The sequence below is a fragment of the Oxyura jamaicensis genome, chromosome 18, assembly GCF_011077185.1.
Source record: "Oxyura jamaicensis isolate SHBP4307 breed ruddy duck chromosome 18, BPBGC_Ojam_1.0, whole genome shotgun sequence".
Taxonomy (NCBI): Eukaryota; Metazoa; Chordata; class Aves; order Anseriformes; family Anatidae; genus Oxyura; species Oxyura jamaicensis.
Window position 1 is genome coordinate 4,922,838 of NC_048910.1, and position 19,128 is coordinate 4,941,965.

Genomic DNA, 19,128 nt, shown 5'->3' on the forward strand with positions numbered 1-19,128 from the left:
CTGCCTGATAGGATTACCAGTAAAGACAAACGGCAGCGAGGATCACGGCTTCGCTTCCTTCCTCCCACCCTGGGGATTTAATCCCCTCTTTGTCCGTGGTTTGTTTTTAGCCCGTCCATAACAAAATTCTGCTCTCACAGACAGCTCCCAAAGCTTTTCCCTGGAGGAAGCTCTGGGGGCACATTCCCATGTCTGCTCCCCGTGCGTGCAGCTGGGAGAAATGGGCTTGCCCTGGCAGGAATAGCTCAGGCCTTCTAATTTCAGCCCGCCCCGCGGACCGGTGCCTAATCCTCCCAACGGTCCCCAGAGGCAGGAAATCCTCAGCGGCAGGGCCTGGGAGGACCTGGCAAGCCCTCGGCCAGACTCCCTGCCAGCTCGCGATGGCTTTCCAGCATCCAGGCTTTGAACGTTCCCATTTTCCAGCCCCCCCAGCAGCAAGGTGGTGGGGGAGGGTCCTGCAGCCCACCAGCTCCAGGCACCCACTGACCCGCTGGGTATGAGCACGGCTTGTGTCGTGGCATCGGGGGCACCCGTTGGTGCTGTGGGCAGGGTGAAAATGGCACGGGCATGGCCTGGAGTGTGTGGGCATGGCCTGGAGAGCTCAGGCATGGCCTGGGGAGCTCGGGCATGGCCTGGGGAGCTCGGGAGTCACCTGGAGAGTGTGGGCATGGCCTGCAGAGCTCAGACATCACCTCCAGAGCTCAGGCATCTCCTGCAGCTCCCCAGGCAGGTGGAGCAATGCTCCGAGCCCTGGCACAGATGCCCCTTGCTGAGGAGGGGGGGACAGCCTGCCCTCACCACCCCAGCTCCTCCACCTCCCCACCGAGGGCCAACAAGGTGCAAACCAAACGCTCCCTAAGGAGCATTGCCCTGAGCCCAGCTGCCACCCCCAGATCCCACAGAGCCTCGAGCGACACGCAGCCACCTCCACAGGGCTCGGCGGGCCGAGGACATGGAGCTTTGTGAGGCGTGAGCGATCCCAGAGAGCAAGCAGCGCGTACAAGGGACCTCAAAAACCTCCCAAACCCAGCGAGCGGCTTTTGGGGCTGGGGGCACCAACCGCAGAGGGCTCCCCCCCCCCTACATGAGGAACCTTTCCCCGGCTCTCGCTCGCCCCAAATCCCTCCGGGCCTCAACGAGGCCGGCTCGGGGAGTGGGAGGAGAAGGGGGCCGGGGCTGTGGGCAGGGCCCGGGGAGATGACGCCGGGTAAAGCCGGCCGGGAGCCGGCCCAGCCCCGCCGCCGGCCGTAGCGGGGTGGCCGCGCACCTTCGGGGCGGGCTCCGGCAGGGAGGCAGCGTGGCCATGGACCTCTACCTGGCCGTGCCGCTGCTCTTCACCCTCCTGGCCCTCGTCCTGGCCTCCGTCTTCGTGAGGCTGCGGGGAACGGGAGGAGGAGGAGGCGGGGAGAGGCTCCGGGAAGCGGAGGAGCCGGGCTCCGCAGCGGAGGCTGCCGAGGGGCCGGAGGCTGAGGGCGGCCGGGTGCCGGTGGAGGAGGTCGGGGCGGGCGACGAGGGGAAGGAGGCGGCCTCCGAGCGGCGGGAGGGGAAGGAGAACGAGAAGGAAGGGAAGGAGGAGGCTGCGGCGGCAGCAGCGGCAGCAGAACGGGGCCCCGAGGCCGAGCCGAGCCCCGCGGAGACCGAGGGCATCCCCCGGCAGCCTCCTGCCGCCGAGCCCCGGGAGGCCGGGCAGCAGCAGCAGGAGGAGGAGGCGGCGGAGACCAAGGTAAGGCCGGCACCGTGCCGAGCCTCCGCCTGGTCCCCGACACGGGGCTGGGGGCTGAGGAGGCCGGGGGGACACGAAGGAAGCCGGGGGGGGTGGGTTGAGGCTGCTGGGGTGAGGCCGGGGGGAGCGCTGCGGGCTGGCCTCCGCTGCCAGCATCCTCCCCACCGAGGTGTCCCTGTAAAAACAAGGGTGGGGAAGTGGATGGGGAGGTGGATTTATGGCCGGGGAAGCCTCTCCTCTCCCCAGATCCAGCCCCGGGGAGTTGTCTCCCTTCCCCAGGAGCTCATCCAGCTGCTGGGGCTGTGGGGGGATCGCTCTCCCTCTCCGCACCCTCCTTCTGTGGGTTGCCCCCATCTGGTCCCTCGCAGCTTGGGGGATGCCTTTTGGTGCCCAGCCGCTGTCCTTGCCAGCTCTGGGGAAGGTCTGGCCTCCTTCCCAGCCTCCCACCCCCAGCAGGACGCTGTCCCCAAGCTCCGACCCCTGCTTGAACTAAGGGGGAGGCGGCGGGGGCTGCCTGCTAAATCCTCCTCCAGCCCCGGATCGTGTTTAAAAATAAAAGGGCGACCCAGTGGCTGCGCAAAGAGCATGCAGCTTCGCTCCTGCCCGGCTCCGCTGGGGCTCTGCCCTAATGCCCTGTGCCGGGGGCTTGGTGACGAGGGGTCTGAGCAAACTGCATGCCTCCTGGGACGGCTCCTCACCCCGAAAGGGGTCAGCGAGCAATGGGGTGGCTCACAGACCCCCGCGGGATGCTGCCCGCAGCCCGCTCACGCTGCGTGCTTCGGCTGGGGAGCGCAGGCCCTGGGCGCCGGCGCCTGCTGGCTATTATTAGCAGCGTTCGTAATACTCAGCGACCGTGTCCAGGCTGCTGGGCAGCACGCAGACAGGCAGACAGCCCTCGGACAGACAGACGGCCCTCGCCACTGACTCGCTGGATCGCCTCGGGGAAGTCCCAGTGGGCTGAGCTCTGTCCTGGGGTCTGCACCCATCTGCTGGCACCCCGGCGTCTCCTCACGCCCAGTTTCCTTCCCCGAGCTCCTGCGCCCTTTTCGGCCTTGGGTATGGCTCTCGAGCAGCCCCCCTCTTTCGTCACGGCTTCTGTCCCCCTGCAGGGTGATTTAGGGGTGCCTTTGAGCCCCGGCTGCTTTGTCGGGCTGGGAGCCCCGTGCCTGCCTCGAGCTGGCCGGATCCCAGCCGGGTTTGTTGGCAGCACCCAGCTGGAGCCGCTGTGGGGCCAGGGGAGCGCCCAGCGCCTTCTGAACAAGCAGGGCGCCCTGGTGGGACATGTCCAGCGCTCCCAGCACGCAGCTCCTCGGCTGTCTCGTTAGCATGAGCCTTCTCAGGAATGTTTTTCCTGCCTTCTGGCTGCTCTTCAGCCCCAATTTCCTTGAGCAGGCACCGCTGCAATCCTTCAGAAATGTGCTCAGCTCTGTTCAGGCAGAGGCGGCACCGTGGGGTCTGCTTGGGGCGCGCGGGAGGCTCCTGACCCCAGCAATGCCCCGGTGAGCCTGACATTGAGTGATCACGGACTTGAGGGCGCTTTGCTGTGCTGCAGGTTGTGCCAGCTCCTCTTAAAGCAGAGCAAAAATGGGCACGGGACCTGAGAAGGGTCCTGGCCAATTTTTTTTTGCCTGCGAAATGATTCCTTTGCTGTAGGAGCCGGGCAGCACGAGGTGCCCTGGCCCCTGAGCTGCATTTCTCTGGGGAAGGAGCAGGACCAGGGGGCGGCTGCGATCCGGGCGGTGATGGAGAGCAGCAGGGAGGGGGAGGGATGCGTCCCGCTGCTGAGTAAGTGTTTGGGAACGCTGCCCCGTGCGTGGTCTCGTGGCTGCCAGCGCAGCCCGGCGCAGGCTGCCAGCTTGGCGGGGGCTGGCGGTGCTGGGCAGCCGGCGGCGATGGCACGGAGCAGGGAATGCATTCATCTCCAGCAGGCACCGCGCCCGCGTGAGCGGGGAGCATCGCCTGGGGGGGCTGATCCCGTGGGCAGAGCAGGGCAGACCATCCACAGCACTGCAGCCCCCCTTGTTTTTGTGAGACGTTCCCTGCAAATGCCCTCAAAGCTGCCTTTTTGCTCCTTTTCCCATGAATGTTAGGGGTGAGGATGGGGCTGGCCCCCGGGCAGGGAGCTCGGTCGGAGCAGCGCGTGCTTCGCAGGCTGCTTTTGGTGGAATCGAGCCCGTCCGTGGCTGTGCTGGGGGCTGCGGCCCCGATGTGACTCAGCAGAGGCTCCCAGACAGCTCCGGGCTGCTGCGGGCTCGGGGCCTCTCAGTTGACTCCATACAGCGGAGGGCTGCGCTCTGAGATCTTGCTTCCCTTTTCCTTTTATTATTTATTTTTCCCCTGTCTGCTCAGCGGGGGCTGGTCCGGGCTCCCCGCGGCCATTAAGCGCTCCGCCAAGTGCTGACGGATGAACCTGCTCGGGGTTTGCGGCCCTGACACGTTTCACGGCTGGCTGGAGCTGTGCACCCTGCTGTCTCCTCTCCCTCCCGGGGCAGCCGATGAGCTCTGCGTCCCTCCTGCTCCATCCTCCTGCTCCCTCCTCACGGCCCCGTGTCCTGTCCCGGGGCAGCGAGGTGCTCGGGGGACCAGCACCGTGCTGCATCTTCTGGGGCAGGTCGGACAGAGAAGGGATCAGAGGGAGAGGAGCCCAGAGTCCTCGTGTCCATCAGCTGCTGGCCGTGGTTCCCCTCCTCTCTGCTGGTTTCCATCACTGAAAAAAAAAGTTAATTAGTGTGTCACTGTCTGTGCTCGGCCCCAGCTCGTTAAGTGACGAGGCGCTGCTGCTGGAGTGTTCCCCAACGAAAAGCTGCTGGCTGCTGAATCCGCAAAAACTGACCCCAAATCTCCAATTCTCTAATGAGTACTTCTGCCCTGCCCAGAGGCTGCTGCTCCCCAGGGGTGGGCAGGAGGGGGGCACTTTGCCACCACGGGGCTGTGCACCCCCCGTGTCTGTGCTGTCACCTGCAGGGCACGGGGGGGCTTCCACCTGCCCCTAACGCTGAGCCGAGCAGCCCTGAACCCACCGGGACTGCACAAAGCGCCCAGCAGGGATCCTGTTTAAATACAAGAAGTCGGCACCTCCAGCCTCTAACACCTCCTATCCCCTCCCCTGCTGGAGGGGAGTGTGTCTAATTAGCCTGGCTTTAATTAGCCCCCGGGAGCTGCACGGGAGCACCCCAAGAGCTCCAGTGGGGCACCGGCAACTCCACAGCCCGTCCTTGGCCACAGCAGCGGTGTCAGGGCAGCTTTGTGGGGTCAGGCCTGCGGAGTGCTGCCTCTCTGTATGGGGACACGGCCCCGAAGTCCCCCCGGGGCCGGCAGCCCCGTGCCCCGGGGCAGGAGAGCAGCCCCGCCGCGTGGCTCAGCTGCTTCGGATGGCAGGAGGATGGAGAGCCACGGGGCCGGGGTGAAAGGGAGCTGCCGACACGGCAGCTGCTTCGCTTGGCTAAACCCTGCCTGATGTCTCTTTTTTTTTTTAAAAAAAAAAAAAAAAGTCTTGCTCCTTTCCCTTTTCCTCCTGCCTTCTCTCTTTCTGGCTCCGGTCTGCTTTCTTTGTATTCTTTCTCTTGCAAAGTCTTGCATCAGGCTTGGATCAGAAAGCGCAGCCATAAATGGCAAGGCGCAGGGCCCGGAGCTCATTCCAGGACCGTTCTCTTCCCGCTCGTTGCAGCCCTGGGACCTTCCCTTTGCCCGCAGTGGGGCTCTGCCTGTCCCCATCCTGCCCGTAGACACCGGGGCTGTCCCTTTGACCGAGGTAGAGGAGAAGGACCCCAGCCCGACGGCCTCCTCGTGTCCCTAACGAGAAGGGAAACCCATTTGGGGGATGGAGGGAGCGGGGAGGAAACGTCTCCGGTCAGGCAGAAATGAGCTGAAGACCGAATGAAGCTGTGATGGGGATCCCGGCCTCCTCCCACGGCACAGAGCTGCCCCCCGAGGGCCCGCTCCCTGCTTCGGGTCGGGCTGGGAGAGGGCCCCTATGGTGGCAGAGCCATGCATGGGGTTTTAGGGGGACAGCACCAAGCTGGCACACCCGAGCTGCCTTCCCCGGGGGGCCGGGGCTGTGCCCAGCGCTGCCGTGCCCGAAACCTCCCAGGAGGTCCTGGCCTCAGCCCTGCTTTTGTCTGGAGCCTCTGCTGTTGGAGTCAGGCTCGCGCACAGGCGTCTGCGTGCTGGCCGCGGAAACTAAAGGGCAAAAGCACATTTCTGAGAGCTAACAAATGCCTGAGCTCCAAAGCCAAGGTCTGCCACGAGCCAAGACAGCTGGATTGCCGTTGTTATTTAAGGTTTGTTGGGTTTTAACCCTGTGCTGGCAGGGCTGTGGCCGTGTGGGCTGCGTTTCTCAGGGCTGCTGCCGCGATCCCCTTCCCTGAGCTTGCTCCTGGCTGCCCCTGCTCCACCGGCACATCAGTTCCCACCCCACACAGCCGGGGTGGGCTTCCCAAAGCCGCTCTGCAAAGCAGCCAGCTCTACAGGGGGGGTTTGGGACCGGAGCAGGCAGGGGCTGTGCTGAGCTGTGCCAGGGGCCGGATCCGGCTGCAGGGGGGGAGCAGCCGGGGGCCGCGGGCACGTTCCCAGCCCCGGGGCCAGGCAGCTGCTGCCCCGCGCGTCCCCTCGCCGAAGGCAATGCCACCTTTGTCTGCCGCGGCAGCTGGCCTGGACAGCCTGTGTCAGTCCTCCTCCAGGTGCTCCTGGATGTGAGCAGCCCCCCTGCAGCCCGTGGTGCTTTTTGTCACCCTCTTTTTCTGCAGAGAGGCTTTCTTGTTCCGGGTATGTTTGCTGATGTGAAACTAGAGGGATGGAGGCTGGCGGTCGGAGCGCTCAGGTGTCCGAATCTCCAGCGGCTCCTGCTGCCGTCTGGGCCTGGTTTGCGTTTCTTTGCTCCCTGCTCCTTGCTGCACTCACCCTGCGTTCCTCTGGGCTGTGCTTCGTGTAGAAAAGCCTGCCTGGAAATTGGGGGCCATCTCCCCGGGGTGCGGTGACGCTCTCCCCTCTGCCCCGGCTGTCTGGGCTGCGGGCACGGCCGGCTCCTTGCGTGGGTTTTGTCCCTGGCCGCTGTTTTGCAAGGCTGCTCGGGGGCTGCTCCCGGCCCCGCGCTGGTATTCGGCTGCAAGGCCACGGGGACGCGGCGTTCCTGCTCCCTGCCCACGCACGGCACGGCCGCCTCCACGGGCACCGCGGGGCTGGCTCAGCTTGGGCTGGGAGGGGAAGGAAGGGCGGCTTTGCGCAGGGACCCAGGCGGTTCTGCCTCAAAGCTGCAGAAGCCCCAACCTGGGGGATGAGAACGTTTCTGGGGGACGCTTCCCTGCGACGGAGAAGGTTGGGGAGCAGAGCTGCTCCTCTCCTCTCCCCTCCTGCAGCAGCGTCCCAGGGTCTCCGTGCAGGTCCCCGTTTGGTGTCCCTCGCTCTGCAGCAGCCTGCTGGGCTTTAGCATCCCCAAACCCCTGCGTGAACGTGACGTGATCCTGGGGTGAAGCCTGCCCGCTGCGCTCCCCTGGGGCTTAGGGGATCCTTTCCTGGCTGGAGTTGTGTGCTCGGGGTGCAGAAATGCTCCTCGGACGTGCGCCCGGGGCTGGGAGCCATGCCTGGCCTGGCCCCGTACGCACCCCTTGGCAGCTGGTCGTGAGCAGACAGACAGACAGACGGATATCGGAGCCAGGGCTGCAGCACAAGGGGGAAGGGAGGTGCTGGCACCTGCCCCTAAGCAGAAAAACATTGGCTCTCCAGCGAGCTAGCGGCTGCCACGGGCAGGGGTTCCCGGCACGGCCATGGCACGCTGCTGTCGCCTGCCAGCTCGGCAGCCCAGGCTGCTCCCCCTCTGCTCCCACCAAATGGTGCTTCCAGAGGGTCGGAGCTGAAATATTTCCCATCCCTGGAGGTCTGGGACTCTTCTTCTCCTTCATCCTCGGCAGGGATGCGGCTCTGTGAACCCATTCAGGCAGGGGTCCCTGCTGCTCGCTGGGGCTGTTCCCCCAGATCCCTGGGGGGTTCGGCAGCATTTGGGGGAGGAAGGCTGCTCCCCGTGCTGGAAAACAGAAAGTACCCACGTTTCCTAATTGCTACCACCGTTAAATGCCAAGAAATTCCCCCTTCCCAGTGCCTGGGCAGGGAACAGGCTAAAAAAATCCCTCCTGGGTGGATCCTGGCGGGGTGGATGCGGGGTGGATGTGACCAAAACGCTGCCCGGGGTTCTGCCGGGAGCGTCCCCAGGGCCAGGGCCGAGCATCCCCTCCCCGAAGCCGCTCCTTTGGGTGCTGCCGGCCCTGGGGGTGTCGCAGCAAGTGCCCATGTTAGGAAGCGTGGCCCAAAATAGCGGTGGCTGCTGGGGGCGGGGGGCTCGGCCGCGTGTCCTTCTGGGGAGCCCGAGAGCTGGGTGGCGAGGAGAAGCCGAGTGGCTGTGAATAATGCACATTCCTCCCCGATGACAAACCAGCCCGGTTCTCTGCTGCATACCACCATGGGGTGGTTTATACAAAGCCGTGCGCTGCAAACCCTGCGCGGGGTCCGTCCAGGTTTCCCTCGGGTCTCCGTTCCCCACGTCCCCCCCGGGCTCCCCCCACGCTCCTTCTCCCCCATCCCATGTTCTTTGTCCTTGGCACGTGAGCCCCGCCGCTGTGAGCTGGGATCACGGTGGGTGCTCAGGGTGCTGTGGGTGCCTGGGCTTCACCCCGGGGGGGGGGGGGGGGTTTGCAGCCTTATCTCCAGGGCTGGCGAGGTTCCCTCCCTCCCCGCTTCCCGTCTGCGTGGCTTTCTTCTGTGCGTACCGCAAGCGCGAGGAATCTGGGCTTGATAAAGCTTGTTGCAGCTCGTGGGAGGCAATCCTAAAAACTTTCAGACTTGCTTTGTGCTATTAAAAAACAAAACAACAACAGCAACAAAAACCCAGCCGTGCTGTTTAATTCCTGTGCTCCAAAGCCCGGCCGGTGCAGCACGAGCAGGGAAGTGCGTCCTGGGGTCCCAGCGCAAATCCCCCGGAGCACATGTACGGGATGCCCGGGCAGGATGCTCCTCTTGCCTCTCCATTCCCTGGACCCAGCCCAAAACCTGCCTCCTGTGCTCCTAGGGCTATTTTTTGGTGCTCCAGGGCCCGAGGGAGGAAATCGCTTCCATGGCAGCCCTGTGGGCACGGGGACCAGAGCAGCCTCCACAACACGCGCGTGTGCTCGCAGCCACTGCTGTGGGATGCCGGCCCCGGTGGGCACGTGGCCGTGCCTGGGGGCTTCTCACAGTCCCCTGCATTATGGGGAGGTGCTGGAGGTTTACAGCCCAAAACCCCGCTGGTGCCCAGTGAGAAGGAAGCAGGCTAACGAGCACTTCTCGTTAGCGGGCATCCTTTTGCCCTCTTCTCCAAATGAGGCAGGGAAGGAGTGCCCAGCTGCGGGCTCTCGTGGCCAGGCTGAGCGTGGGTGATTTAGCGCAGTGCCTTCCCCTCACGGCTGCTCTGTCTTTTATCCCCTCCAGGAGGAAGATCCGGACTCAGAAAGTGAGAAGTTGGTGGTGAGAGAGCCGGAGGATGAGGATGGTGAGTGCCGAGGAAGCCAGCGTGCAGGGGGAGGCTCTGAGAGGCTGAACCCCCGAGAGCTTGGGGATGGTCTCCTTCCTCCGGGCAATGCAGAGGAGAAGGGACGGGCACCCCAAAACGAAGGGAAATGTAGGGGAAGCAGGTACCGGGGTCCCCACAAGCAACCCAATGGCTCCCGTAGCCACTATTTATATTTATGTCCCTATTTATAAATAGCAGGGAGCAGACAAGAGCCAGGATTAGTGCCCAGAGCCAGGGTGGGCGAGAGGCAGACTCACTTGGCTGCTCAGCCCCAGCTTTGCGCCCCAGCAGCCCCTCTTTGCATCCCCGTTGTGCCTTGGGACAGCACCATGGAGCTGCCCCAAAAGCTCCTTGCTCCCCTCCAGGAAGATCTCCGGGAGCTTTAATCAGAGCCGCGTTTAACTGATTAGGCAATTAGTTGATTGGAAAATGATTAATTGGCTCATTGGGTTGACAGCTGCTGTGCTAAGAAAATGAAACAGATGGGGACAAGCAACGCGTGTCCGGGGGGACTCTGCCCTGCCCAGAGGTGCTGGGACGTCCCCCGAGTCCCGGCCCTGCAGGAGGGTGCGGGACATTCCCCCTTCCCTGCCCCACTTTCCACCTGCCCTTTTTAAGGCTGCGATCCTGGCTCAGGAGGATTACACCTAATGCCCCGGGGAATCCAATTTGAAGCCCGGTGCCGTGCCCGCGGGGTGGGAGAAGCACCTTCGTGGCAGGCAGGGCTGCCAGGGGACGCTTACTGCACCCGGCTGGGCGTCCAGCTGGTGACAAGGGTGTCAGCAGGACCCAGTTTGAGGCACAAGGGCCACATCCTGCTGCACAGATGCTCGGTGACGTTGCTCTGCCAGGGTTTTTGCCTCTTTGGGGTCAGGGCTGTCTGGGAGCTGTACCGCTGTGCATCACCCCCAGGCGGCTGGGGCTCAGATGGAGACCATCATCTCGGGCTCGTGCCTTGCCCAGCATCCCCCAAAACCCAGGAAGTCTCTACGGGAACAGGCAGACAAAAAGAGCATCCCGTCCCCGCTCCGTGCCATCCCTCCCGCAGGGAGGGAGCAGCAGCTGCAGAGCTCGGGGGTGCTCCCACCCCGCTCCCACCCCTCCAAGCCCAGGGTCTCTTCCGATGCAAGCGCAGGGAGATGAAAGACAAATATTTTCTTTAACAGGATCTCCGCGAGGCTCCCCGTAAGTAGGTCACCTCGTGTTCCCCTAGTGTTTTCGCCATCCCCGTGGAAGCCCTGCCTGCTGTTTTGGGTTCGTTTCCTGAATATTTTTTTTCAGTCTGAAGAAAAAGTTCCCGAGCTCAGAAAACATCCAGCGCTTTCCAAAGCTGCACGCTGGCTCCTTTTTTTTTTGTAACCACAATGTGTGGGCAGCGAGATAGGTAACCTCCTCTCCTCCCTGTTTGTTTCTTTTCTGGCGGGGTGGCAATGAAACTGCCCTTTTTTGGACAGGCCAAATCCCCAAATACATTTTTTTTTTTGGCAGAGAACCGCGTGAGGGAAATGATTTTAATTGTCCTTGAAATCAGGCAGGCGAGACAAAGGTAATGAAATAGCTCCTGCTCTGCATCGGGGCAAGGAACAGGATGTTACACCCTGGGGTTTGTTTGTTTTTTTGTTGTCCCCCCCAAGATCTCCCAGGGCAGGGCCAGCCGAATTTTCTTCCCGTGCACTTTTATGGCCACCCCCAGGGGCTGAGGAGCTGCAGCATTACCCGTTTCCAGCTGGCTTTTTCGGCTGCTGGTTTGGAGGGGGTTTTCTACCGAGGGAAGTGGGATACGGCCAGGCTGAACACGTGGGGATCGCAGCATGGAGGTGCTCGGACGTCAGGGCTGGGTTAAGCCAGGCTGCTCCCTGGCAGCATTTTCGGATTAGAGAAATGCTGCGGAGCAGCGAGCGACCAGATCACCAGGACTTCACGGGACAGCTCCGTGGGGTCAGAGGAACAGAAAAGAAGGGAGGAAACGGGATCTGCGCTGGAAGGCTGCTGCCACCACCACGCCACGCTCCCCACGCAGTGACCTTGCAGTGGTTGGGACGCTCGGTCCCGTACCCAGCTGTGCACAGCTTGCGTTCAGCACCTCGGGTGTCCCGTCGGCAGGATGAGGCTCTGACCTGCCTGGGCGTCCCCGAGGTTTCCAAGAGTGCTGGCAGCCGCTGCAGACACGTGGGAGCCTGCGCTTGGAGGAATTGCTAAATCGAGCCCCAGAGAAAATCTGTAAGGGATTTTGCCCAGATTGCCCAGAAAATAAAAGGGAAGCCGCTGATGCTGAATGCTGGGTGTGAGGAAGGGAGGGGAGAGGCTGTGGGGTGGTGGTCACTGGGGCAGCGGAGACTTTCCTGGATGCGCTGCCCACAGTAAACAGCAGTCGGGGCTGGAAGGGGCTCCCTGGGGGCCAGAGGCTACACGGGCTGGGGTTTTCTCTCCTGCCATGGAAGTCAGAGGAGTTTCACTGCTTTTGGGGTCTTGTTGGTCCCCCGGAGGTATCACCCGGGGTTTTTGGTTTGTGGATAACGTGCGTTTTTCCAGGGAGGTGAGGATAGTGAGATAACATCTTCCTTCTGCAGGCTCCTCAGAAGTGGCCCCAGGGCTGCGCGGGTCTGTGGCAAGCACAGATGTTTTGTGTGGACGTCGAAGGAGCAATGCTGGATGGCTCGGCGGGAGGCAGCCGGGTCTGCAGTCCTTGGGAGATAAAGGCTCGCAGATAACAGCCCGCAGCTAACCAGGAAAAGCAGTTGCCCCGAGCGGCCGTCCCTCCCGGGCTGCCCTTTGGATTGCCCTCCGCTCCCGTTGTTTTCTCCTGCGCGGGGGAAGATAAAGCAGGGGAGAGGTTTTTAAAAGCAAATAGCGCTCCAACAAAATCCGATTGGAGAAGGATCGGCTTTGGCTCAGAGGCCGTGAGCTCTGGTGCTAATTAGCCCAGGGCCTAGGCTGGGAGGAGGATGAGGAGACCCCCGTGGCCTCGTGGATCTGCTGCTGTGACGGAGGGGCTCAGCACCAGCCGTGCCGGTGCTGTGGGGGCCGCATGGGCTCCGTTCTGTACCCCGGGATGCACAGCTCGGCACCTCCTCTCCTCGCCGGCTTTGACACGAGGGCTGAAAGCTCAGGGGAGCTGCTGGGCGGCGTGATCCGCACCAGCTCTGCTCGGGGCAGCATCCCCTGAAAGGTCCCCTGGACGAGGAGGGGGAGAGAAGAGGAATGCAGGTCTGGAGAGGAGAAGCAGTAAATGCTGCGAGCTAATCAGGGCAGGATTAGCATGTCTGGATAAGCCGGGATGGGTCTGCGAGGCTTTGAACGCAGGCAGAGCGATAGCGTGCGCTTCCCGTGCTGTAGGATTTGCGTGTCTGCTCCCAGTGCAGGGAGCTCACAGCAGTCCTCAGGCCTGCAAAATCCCCTGGCTCTCTGCTGCAATCCCCGGCACTGGCCGCGTTTTCTGGAGGCTCTGGAGCTGCCTGCAGGTATCTCCTGTGGTGGGGCAACCCAGGGTGTGTGTGGGAGCAGGGGTCAGCAGCCGGAGGGAACAAGCCCACGGGTGTGGATGGTCACTCTCGGGTGCTTTCTGGCTCACGCCATCTCTTGCTCTTCCTTCTCGCCCTCTCCAGCTGCAGACGAGACGTTCTCCTTTAAATACAGTCCTGGAAAGCTGAGGGGAAACCAGTACAAGTCGATGATGACCAAAGAAGAACTCGAGGAAGAACAAAGGTACGCTGAGCTTCCTTCCTCTCCTCGCCCGACCTGGTCGGCACCCTCTTGAAGCGAGCTGGGTGTGTGCAGGCCTCCCTCTGCTCCCTCAGCAGCCTTGAGCTCAACGGCTCAGCGCTCCGCGGGTCCGGGCCTCTCCCAGCCAGGAAAACGTGGGAACAAAGCCACGCCGAGCAGGGAGATGAGACGCTGTGGCCCTACAGACATACATCTGGGGCTGGCTGAGCTCAGACCAAATGTCCCAGCTCCTCCAAGTCCATGTAGCTCCCCCGGCCCTGCTAGCACCTCGCTGATTCCCGTCTGTTGCGGGGCTGATCGCCAGCTTCTTCCCCTCCCTTTGCCCCAGGATGGCCTCCGAGCTGAGGACATGGGCATAGTTAGAAATACCAGAGCAAAGCGAGTGAGTGGGGAGCTTTAGAGCTCCCTGTGACGGGGCTGAGACTGGGATTCGCCTGTAGCAGGCCTGCTGAGGAATTACCCGTCCCACAGTCCTTGCTGATGTTTCCTCCTGAGCTCGGGCCCTGTCCTGCGACCACAACCGAGCTTTCTAGCTGATCATTTCCCACTTCCCAGCCTCTACAAAGAAAGCCAGCCCCAGCCTTGCACCTGGAGCTGCAAAGCCCTCTCCGGACCCAGCCTGTGCTGCGGTGCCTTTGTCTGGCAGCGTGTGGGGGGAGCCCTTCGGCCCTCGGGCACCCCCAGCCCGTGCTGACCTGGAGCCATCAGCCAGGGGCTTTGCCCTACAAGCAGCCTCTGCAGCAGGCCGTGCCCTTACAGACATGGGGATCATGCCCCTTCCCACTTGGGATTGCTCAGGGAACCGATTATTTCCCAGCGGCGGCCCAAAACAAGCCTGGGAGGTGGTGTTCCCTCCCTCATCATCCCAGTGGAAGGGCTGTGGGTCCTGGTGCCCGCTGGTTTCCACCTCCTGGGATGATCTGGGGGAATTTGTCAGCCCTGCAGTGCTGTGGTTTGGTACCACCATGCCCCACACGGAGAAGGCAAGGACTGAGGGATCATTACCTCTCCCCTCCTGGGTGCTCCCCAGCAGGCAGCACCCATCCACACACCTGTAAGGGCTGAAATGAGCTCGCTCGGGTCCTGGGGAGGCTCAGGTGGTGCTTTAACCAGCTGACCCTGCAGCCCACACCATTTCCCTTCATGTCGACCCGTCTTTCCCATTACGAGGTGACTTCCCTTTCTCCCCTGGCCTTCAGGCTCCCAGCTCGTGGCTTTGCCTGCCTCGTGGCCGTGCTGGGAGCAGAGCTGCACGGGCTGTGTGCTCCGGCATCAGCAGCAGAAACCAGCGTGGGCTGCCTCTGCCTTGCTGGCGTCAGGAGAAATGTTTGCTCTCTTCCTTTTGCTCTCTTTATCACGCCCGAAGCACCCAACGTGTCCGGCACTAAGCAGGGCTGTGAGCGGTGGTGTGTTTTCCCTCGGGGAGGACGATGGTGGAACTGATGGTGGAACTGATGGTGGGCTGAGTGAATGCGAATGAAGCCCCGGGGGCGCGATGGGAATTGCTTTTCAGGATCCTGTTAGGCACCGATACAAAAATCTGCCACTAAAGGCAAATGCAAACCCTGTGCACAGCAGCTCCCTGCAACCAGCTGAGCGAAATCACTGCTCGGGGTTTCAAGGATGGGAATCATGGAGGGCCTCAGGTTGGTTCCCCTGTGGCACAAATGCTCCTGCTGCCACCCGTGGTGCTGGGGACGTTGGCTGGGGACAGCAGTGGGGCCGGGATTTTGTACTCTGGACCAAAGGACAGGCTGCAGGGGGTGGTGGACCCTTCCCAGGCACAGGGGGCCTGCCAGGCATCGCTGCTCACGTCCGTCCATAGCGCTCCCAGGGCAAGACCGTGCACCTGGGACTGACGGACACTGCCTGGGCGTTGGGTTCCTATAGGATCTCGCAGCATCTTTCCACCCTAAGGGCCCTTGCAGCGTGTTTCCCTACCGCTCCTTTATTTTCTCGTCTCTCTTCCGTATTTCTCTTGTTCGTTTCTTTCAGGCAGCTTTGTGATTTTTTTTTTTTTTTTTTTCCTGTCTCGCTATGTCGCTGGCTTATTTTCTCCCCCCCAAAAAACTTCACTGTGGCATCAAGCAGCTTCTCATTTCAGGCCTCGCAGGTGGTGCAAGGGGACAGGGCTGCTGCCAGGTAAGGTCCCGGGCAAGCCGAGGGCAGCGGCTCAGCCCCGTCCTGCACCTTCCTCCCTCGGCAGCCCTGTCCCTCTCTCCCCGTCTCCACGCACCCCACGCTCTCCCGCGCCCCGACCGCGCTGCCGACCCGCTGTGACCCAGGTTTGCCACCTTTATGTTGCAGGATTGAGCTGACCTCTGATCTCACATCTCTGTAGCAAGTACCTTAGGTCCTCGGCCACAATCATTCTTGCAAACCTTTTTGGTAAGGACGCGCCGTTGCTTAGGGGTAGTGGTACCACCGGTAACAGCTGCTAATGTGTTTTTTTTTTTTTTTTTTTTTTGCTTTGGGGTTTCTTTTCTTTGGCTTTTTGGGGGGAGGGTTTGTATCTGATTGCAGTTGACTGCCTGTCCTCCCTCCATCCCTCCCCACCTCTCTCCCTTCCCTCCTCATAACAGATTAATGAGCCCGCTCCCCTCTGCCTCCATCTCGCCTTCCATGAGCCCCAAAGGGACCGGGACCGGGGCTTTGGGTTCAGGCGCTCACCTCCTCCAGCCTGGAGGCCTCATCAGACATCCCACGACAGCTTCTGTTTCCTGATTAGGAAATTTAGGGCTGCTGGGCGAGCTGGTAATTAGTTCTAGGGCACAGAGCTGGAGCTGGGGTGCTGTTAGCCCCCCCTGTTTCCCCAGGGACCAGCAGGGACCCGTGTGAAGCAGCTTGTAAGCAACATCCCCAAAAAGCAGGGGGGTCCCCCAGGCCCCCCTTAAGGCTACCTGTTGTCATTTTGCCTGTCATAGCCCATGAGTCCTAATTTGGGACACCTGATTTTGGAGATGCCATTGAATTCCTTCTTTTTCCAGCTGGGAGAGAGCAGGCAAGCAGTAGCATGGGTTGTTTAACCAAAAACCCACTTCTGCTCTAATCCGCATCCCTCCAGAAGCTGCAGTTATCTCGCCTACCATTCACTGGAGTCTTGTGGCTTCGGTCTGGAGCTAAATCTGTCCTCAAAGGGGAAGGAATGTGACCTTTACGGAGCGATGCAACTTCCTGCTTTTGGGTACTTCAGTCTTAAAAAACAGAGGGACTCCTCGGTAAGGGAGGCCAGTAACTGCTGCTGACAAACCCATCTGCTTGGGTGCTGGCCGTGCTCGACCACACCTGGTGGGTTAGCGGGGCTTTTCGAGCAGAAGCACGTAGTGTTCGTTCCCCTGGGGGAGAAAAACAGTCTGGGCAGGAAGGGGAAGAGTGCAGGGGAAGGATGCAGCCTTTGGTCGAGGCAGCGCAGCGTGTTTCCCAAATCTTTCTGTGCTGCACCTGAGGCTTTCGGCCATCGATTGCCAAGTGGAGCTGCCGTGGGGCAAAGCAGGGGTGCGGGATGGGACGTGGGGCTCGAGCGGTGCAGCCTGTGCCCGTCTGCCGGCCTGGCTGGGCACCTTGTGCACATGCAGGAGGGAGAGGAAAGGCTGCCTGGTATGCTGCAGGGCCTGGCTCACGTGGATGGACTGCAGCGGTCTCTGCCAGCTGCTTTTCCACCCTCCCCTGAGCTAGAAAGACGTTAGTGGGGTTGTTTTGGCAGTTAGGAGCATGATCAGGGCTGTGGTGAGCAGTGACAGCTGTGACGAGGCTTCGCTTTTAGTAGAAAACAATCAGGGGAACGACTCCCTGGGGTTTTTGTTTTCGGTTCTCTCTTTCAACAAGGCAGCGCAGGTCCTGGCAAAGTCCTGGTTGGCCTCGGTGATGCCGAGAGGTTGAGCTGCCTGTGCTCTGTCCTTGCTGCTCTTCCTTTGGTGCGCAGGATGCAGAAAGGAGAGCAGATCCCATGTAATGGTCCATGGAAAGGTCTCTCCTTTATCCTCTATCATTTCTCAGGTTTAGGGAGAGGTGGGGTGGAAAGCCAGAGGCTGTCCCCTGGCCCCCCGGGGCACAGAGGTGAAGCTCTGGGTCCCGCAGCGACATTTCCCAATCAGTCAGCTTCCCCGGACAGCACGAAGCCACCGAGATGCTTCTCAGTGCCGCGTGGGCTGCAGCACCAGGCAGAGGCTGTGCTCGGATGAAATGTTTGTGGTTTTGTGTAACCCTAAGCTGCGCTGGGAGAGGAGTGGGAAGTCAGAAAGGGGACAGGAATGCCCCTGACCCCGCAGGGTGCAGCTGAGATCAGGAGGGCATCTGCAGAGCTGGACAAAACCCTGTCCCACCAGCCCACAATGCTCTGGATCCCCTCGAGCAGGATCTGAGTGAATGGCACCAAACTGCTCAGACTGCACTCGTGGATGGGGCAGGTGATCCCCCCAAACACAGCCCGGCCTCTGTAAGACTTGAGGAGAAGGCAAGGGAGAGCTGCCTGGTTTCCTTTGCTTGATTCCCACCATCAGCTCACCCTCCTAGGAGCAAGTTCTCCTCCTGCCCTCCTGGCCAGCCATGGGTGGGCCGAGGAGATGCTGCCTGAATCCAGGTTTGACTTAAGCCTAGGGCTCAACTGCAAATAGGGATTCAAGCAAGGGGAGCTGGATGGCTGTAAATCTCACCCTTGGTGCTCTTCTGGGTGGGAATTTAGCAATGGAAACCTGGCTCCTCCCCAGCTGGGTTCAGAGTGCTTCTTGGTTATGAGGCACTGAACAAAGCCAGGCTTGGAGCCTGCAGCAAGGCAGGGGGCCCGGCCAGAGCCTGGCTCCAGGGAAAGGTGGCGAGGAGAGGAGAGGAAAGGAGAGGAGAGGAGAGACCTTCCCTTGCTTTGCCAGACATCTCAAATCAAAGCAGGGATGCAGCTGTGGCTTTAGGGAGACCCGTGCCGAAGTTCAGTGGTGAACCAGACAATGCTCGCAGCGATGACTGCGGAGCACGTATGGGCAGGAAGCAGCTGCAGGGGTTTAGCTGATGGACCTTGACCTATTTCAAACACCTCCACTCCCACCCCTCCAGAAAGAAGGGGGTGGACTGATCTGGGGGAGGTTGTATTTCAGGAGAACTCCATCCGCATCTGTCCCTGTCCACCCCCTGCATTGCCATCACATTGCCCTGGCTCGCTTGCTTGCTCCCCTCTCTACAGCATGGGATCTGGGCCTCTTTCTCCTTCCTTCTCCTTTGCCAGCCCTCACCCCCAGCCCAGCAGCTTTGCTGTCCTTTCCCCAGCATGGTGCTTCTTTTGTATGAGGGACGCCGGTAAGTTTGGGCTTGCTTTGGGTTTTTATTATTTGTTTGCTCTTCATCTTCTGCAGCACGATAGTCGTCCTGGGCCGAGGGAGGAGGAGGAGGAGGAGTGGCAAGGGGCTGCAAAGACCAGGGCCGTGGGACTCTGCTCAGGGCAGGCTGGCCACCGCTTCACCGCGGCCACCAGCCTCGGGGATGGCACTGGCTATGGGCAAGGCTGCCTCCAGCCCCAAAACACCCATCGCCTGCCTCTTGGAGGAAAGGGACACGCGTGCTTTGGGGTGCCCAGCGAGCTCCCCTGCTTCTGATGTTCCCCTGTAGGTGCCAGGGGTGCTGGTGCGAGGAGCGGTCTCCTGGTGGCCCAGCAGTTCTCTGCCTCCAGTTCTCTTCCTCCTAGGGAAAATGTCCTCTGGTCTACGAGACAGCAGCGGAGTTGAGCTCTGGCCCTATTTATAGAGCATCAGCTTGAATCACGAGTCCCCGGCAGCTTTAACCACAGGGCAGCTCAGGGTACCTCCCTCAGAAATGGAGGGGAAGGGGAGGCCTGGAGGCCCCTTCCCCATCCCCTCCTCTCCTTTCCCAAAGGACAAACTTTTCCAAGCTCCCCCGCAGCCTTTTCAGGGTGTGAGTCTCCAACCCTGCCGTGGGATGAGCTTTCAGACCAGACAGCACCTCTGCTTTGAGCTCCCAGGGCTTTCCTTGCAGCTCAGGTCCCGAATTGTCCCAGCTTATGGCTGCTTCTCCGCATCTCCCTCACCCAACGCTCCCAACTTGTCTTCATTTGCTTCTGCTTAATCCCACGCGGCATGGGCAGCTCGCTGATCTGTCTGCTAACCCTCTGGGGGCCTGGGACTGCCTCTCGTGCCGCACC

General features: G+C 61.4%; 1 protein-coding gene across 1 annotated transcript in view; it reads left to right on the plus strand.

Annotated features, from left to right (window-relative positions):
- Positions 1 to 19,128, plus strand: part of MXRA7 (matrix remodeling associated 7) — a 30,608-nt gene that overhangs the window by 1,758 nt on the left and 9,722 nt on the right. The window contains exons 3-5 of the mRNA XM_035342719.1: positions 1,214 to 1,723; positions 9,179 to 9,239; positions 12,866 to 12,965. Coding sequence (XP_035198610.1) covers positions 1,214 to 1,723; positions 9,179 to 9,239; positions 12,866 to 12,965 — 671 coding nt within the window. The remainder of the gene's footprint in view (positions 1 to 1,213; positions 1,724 to 9,178; positions 9,240 to 12,865; positions 12,966 to 19,128) is intronic.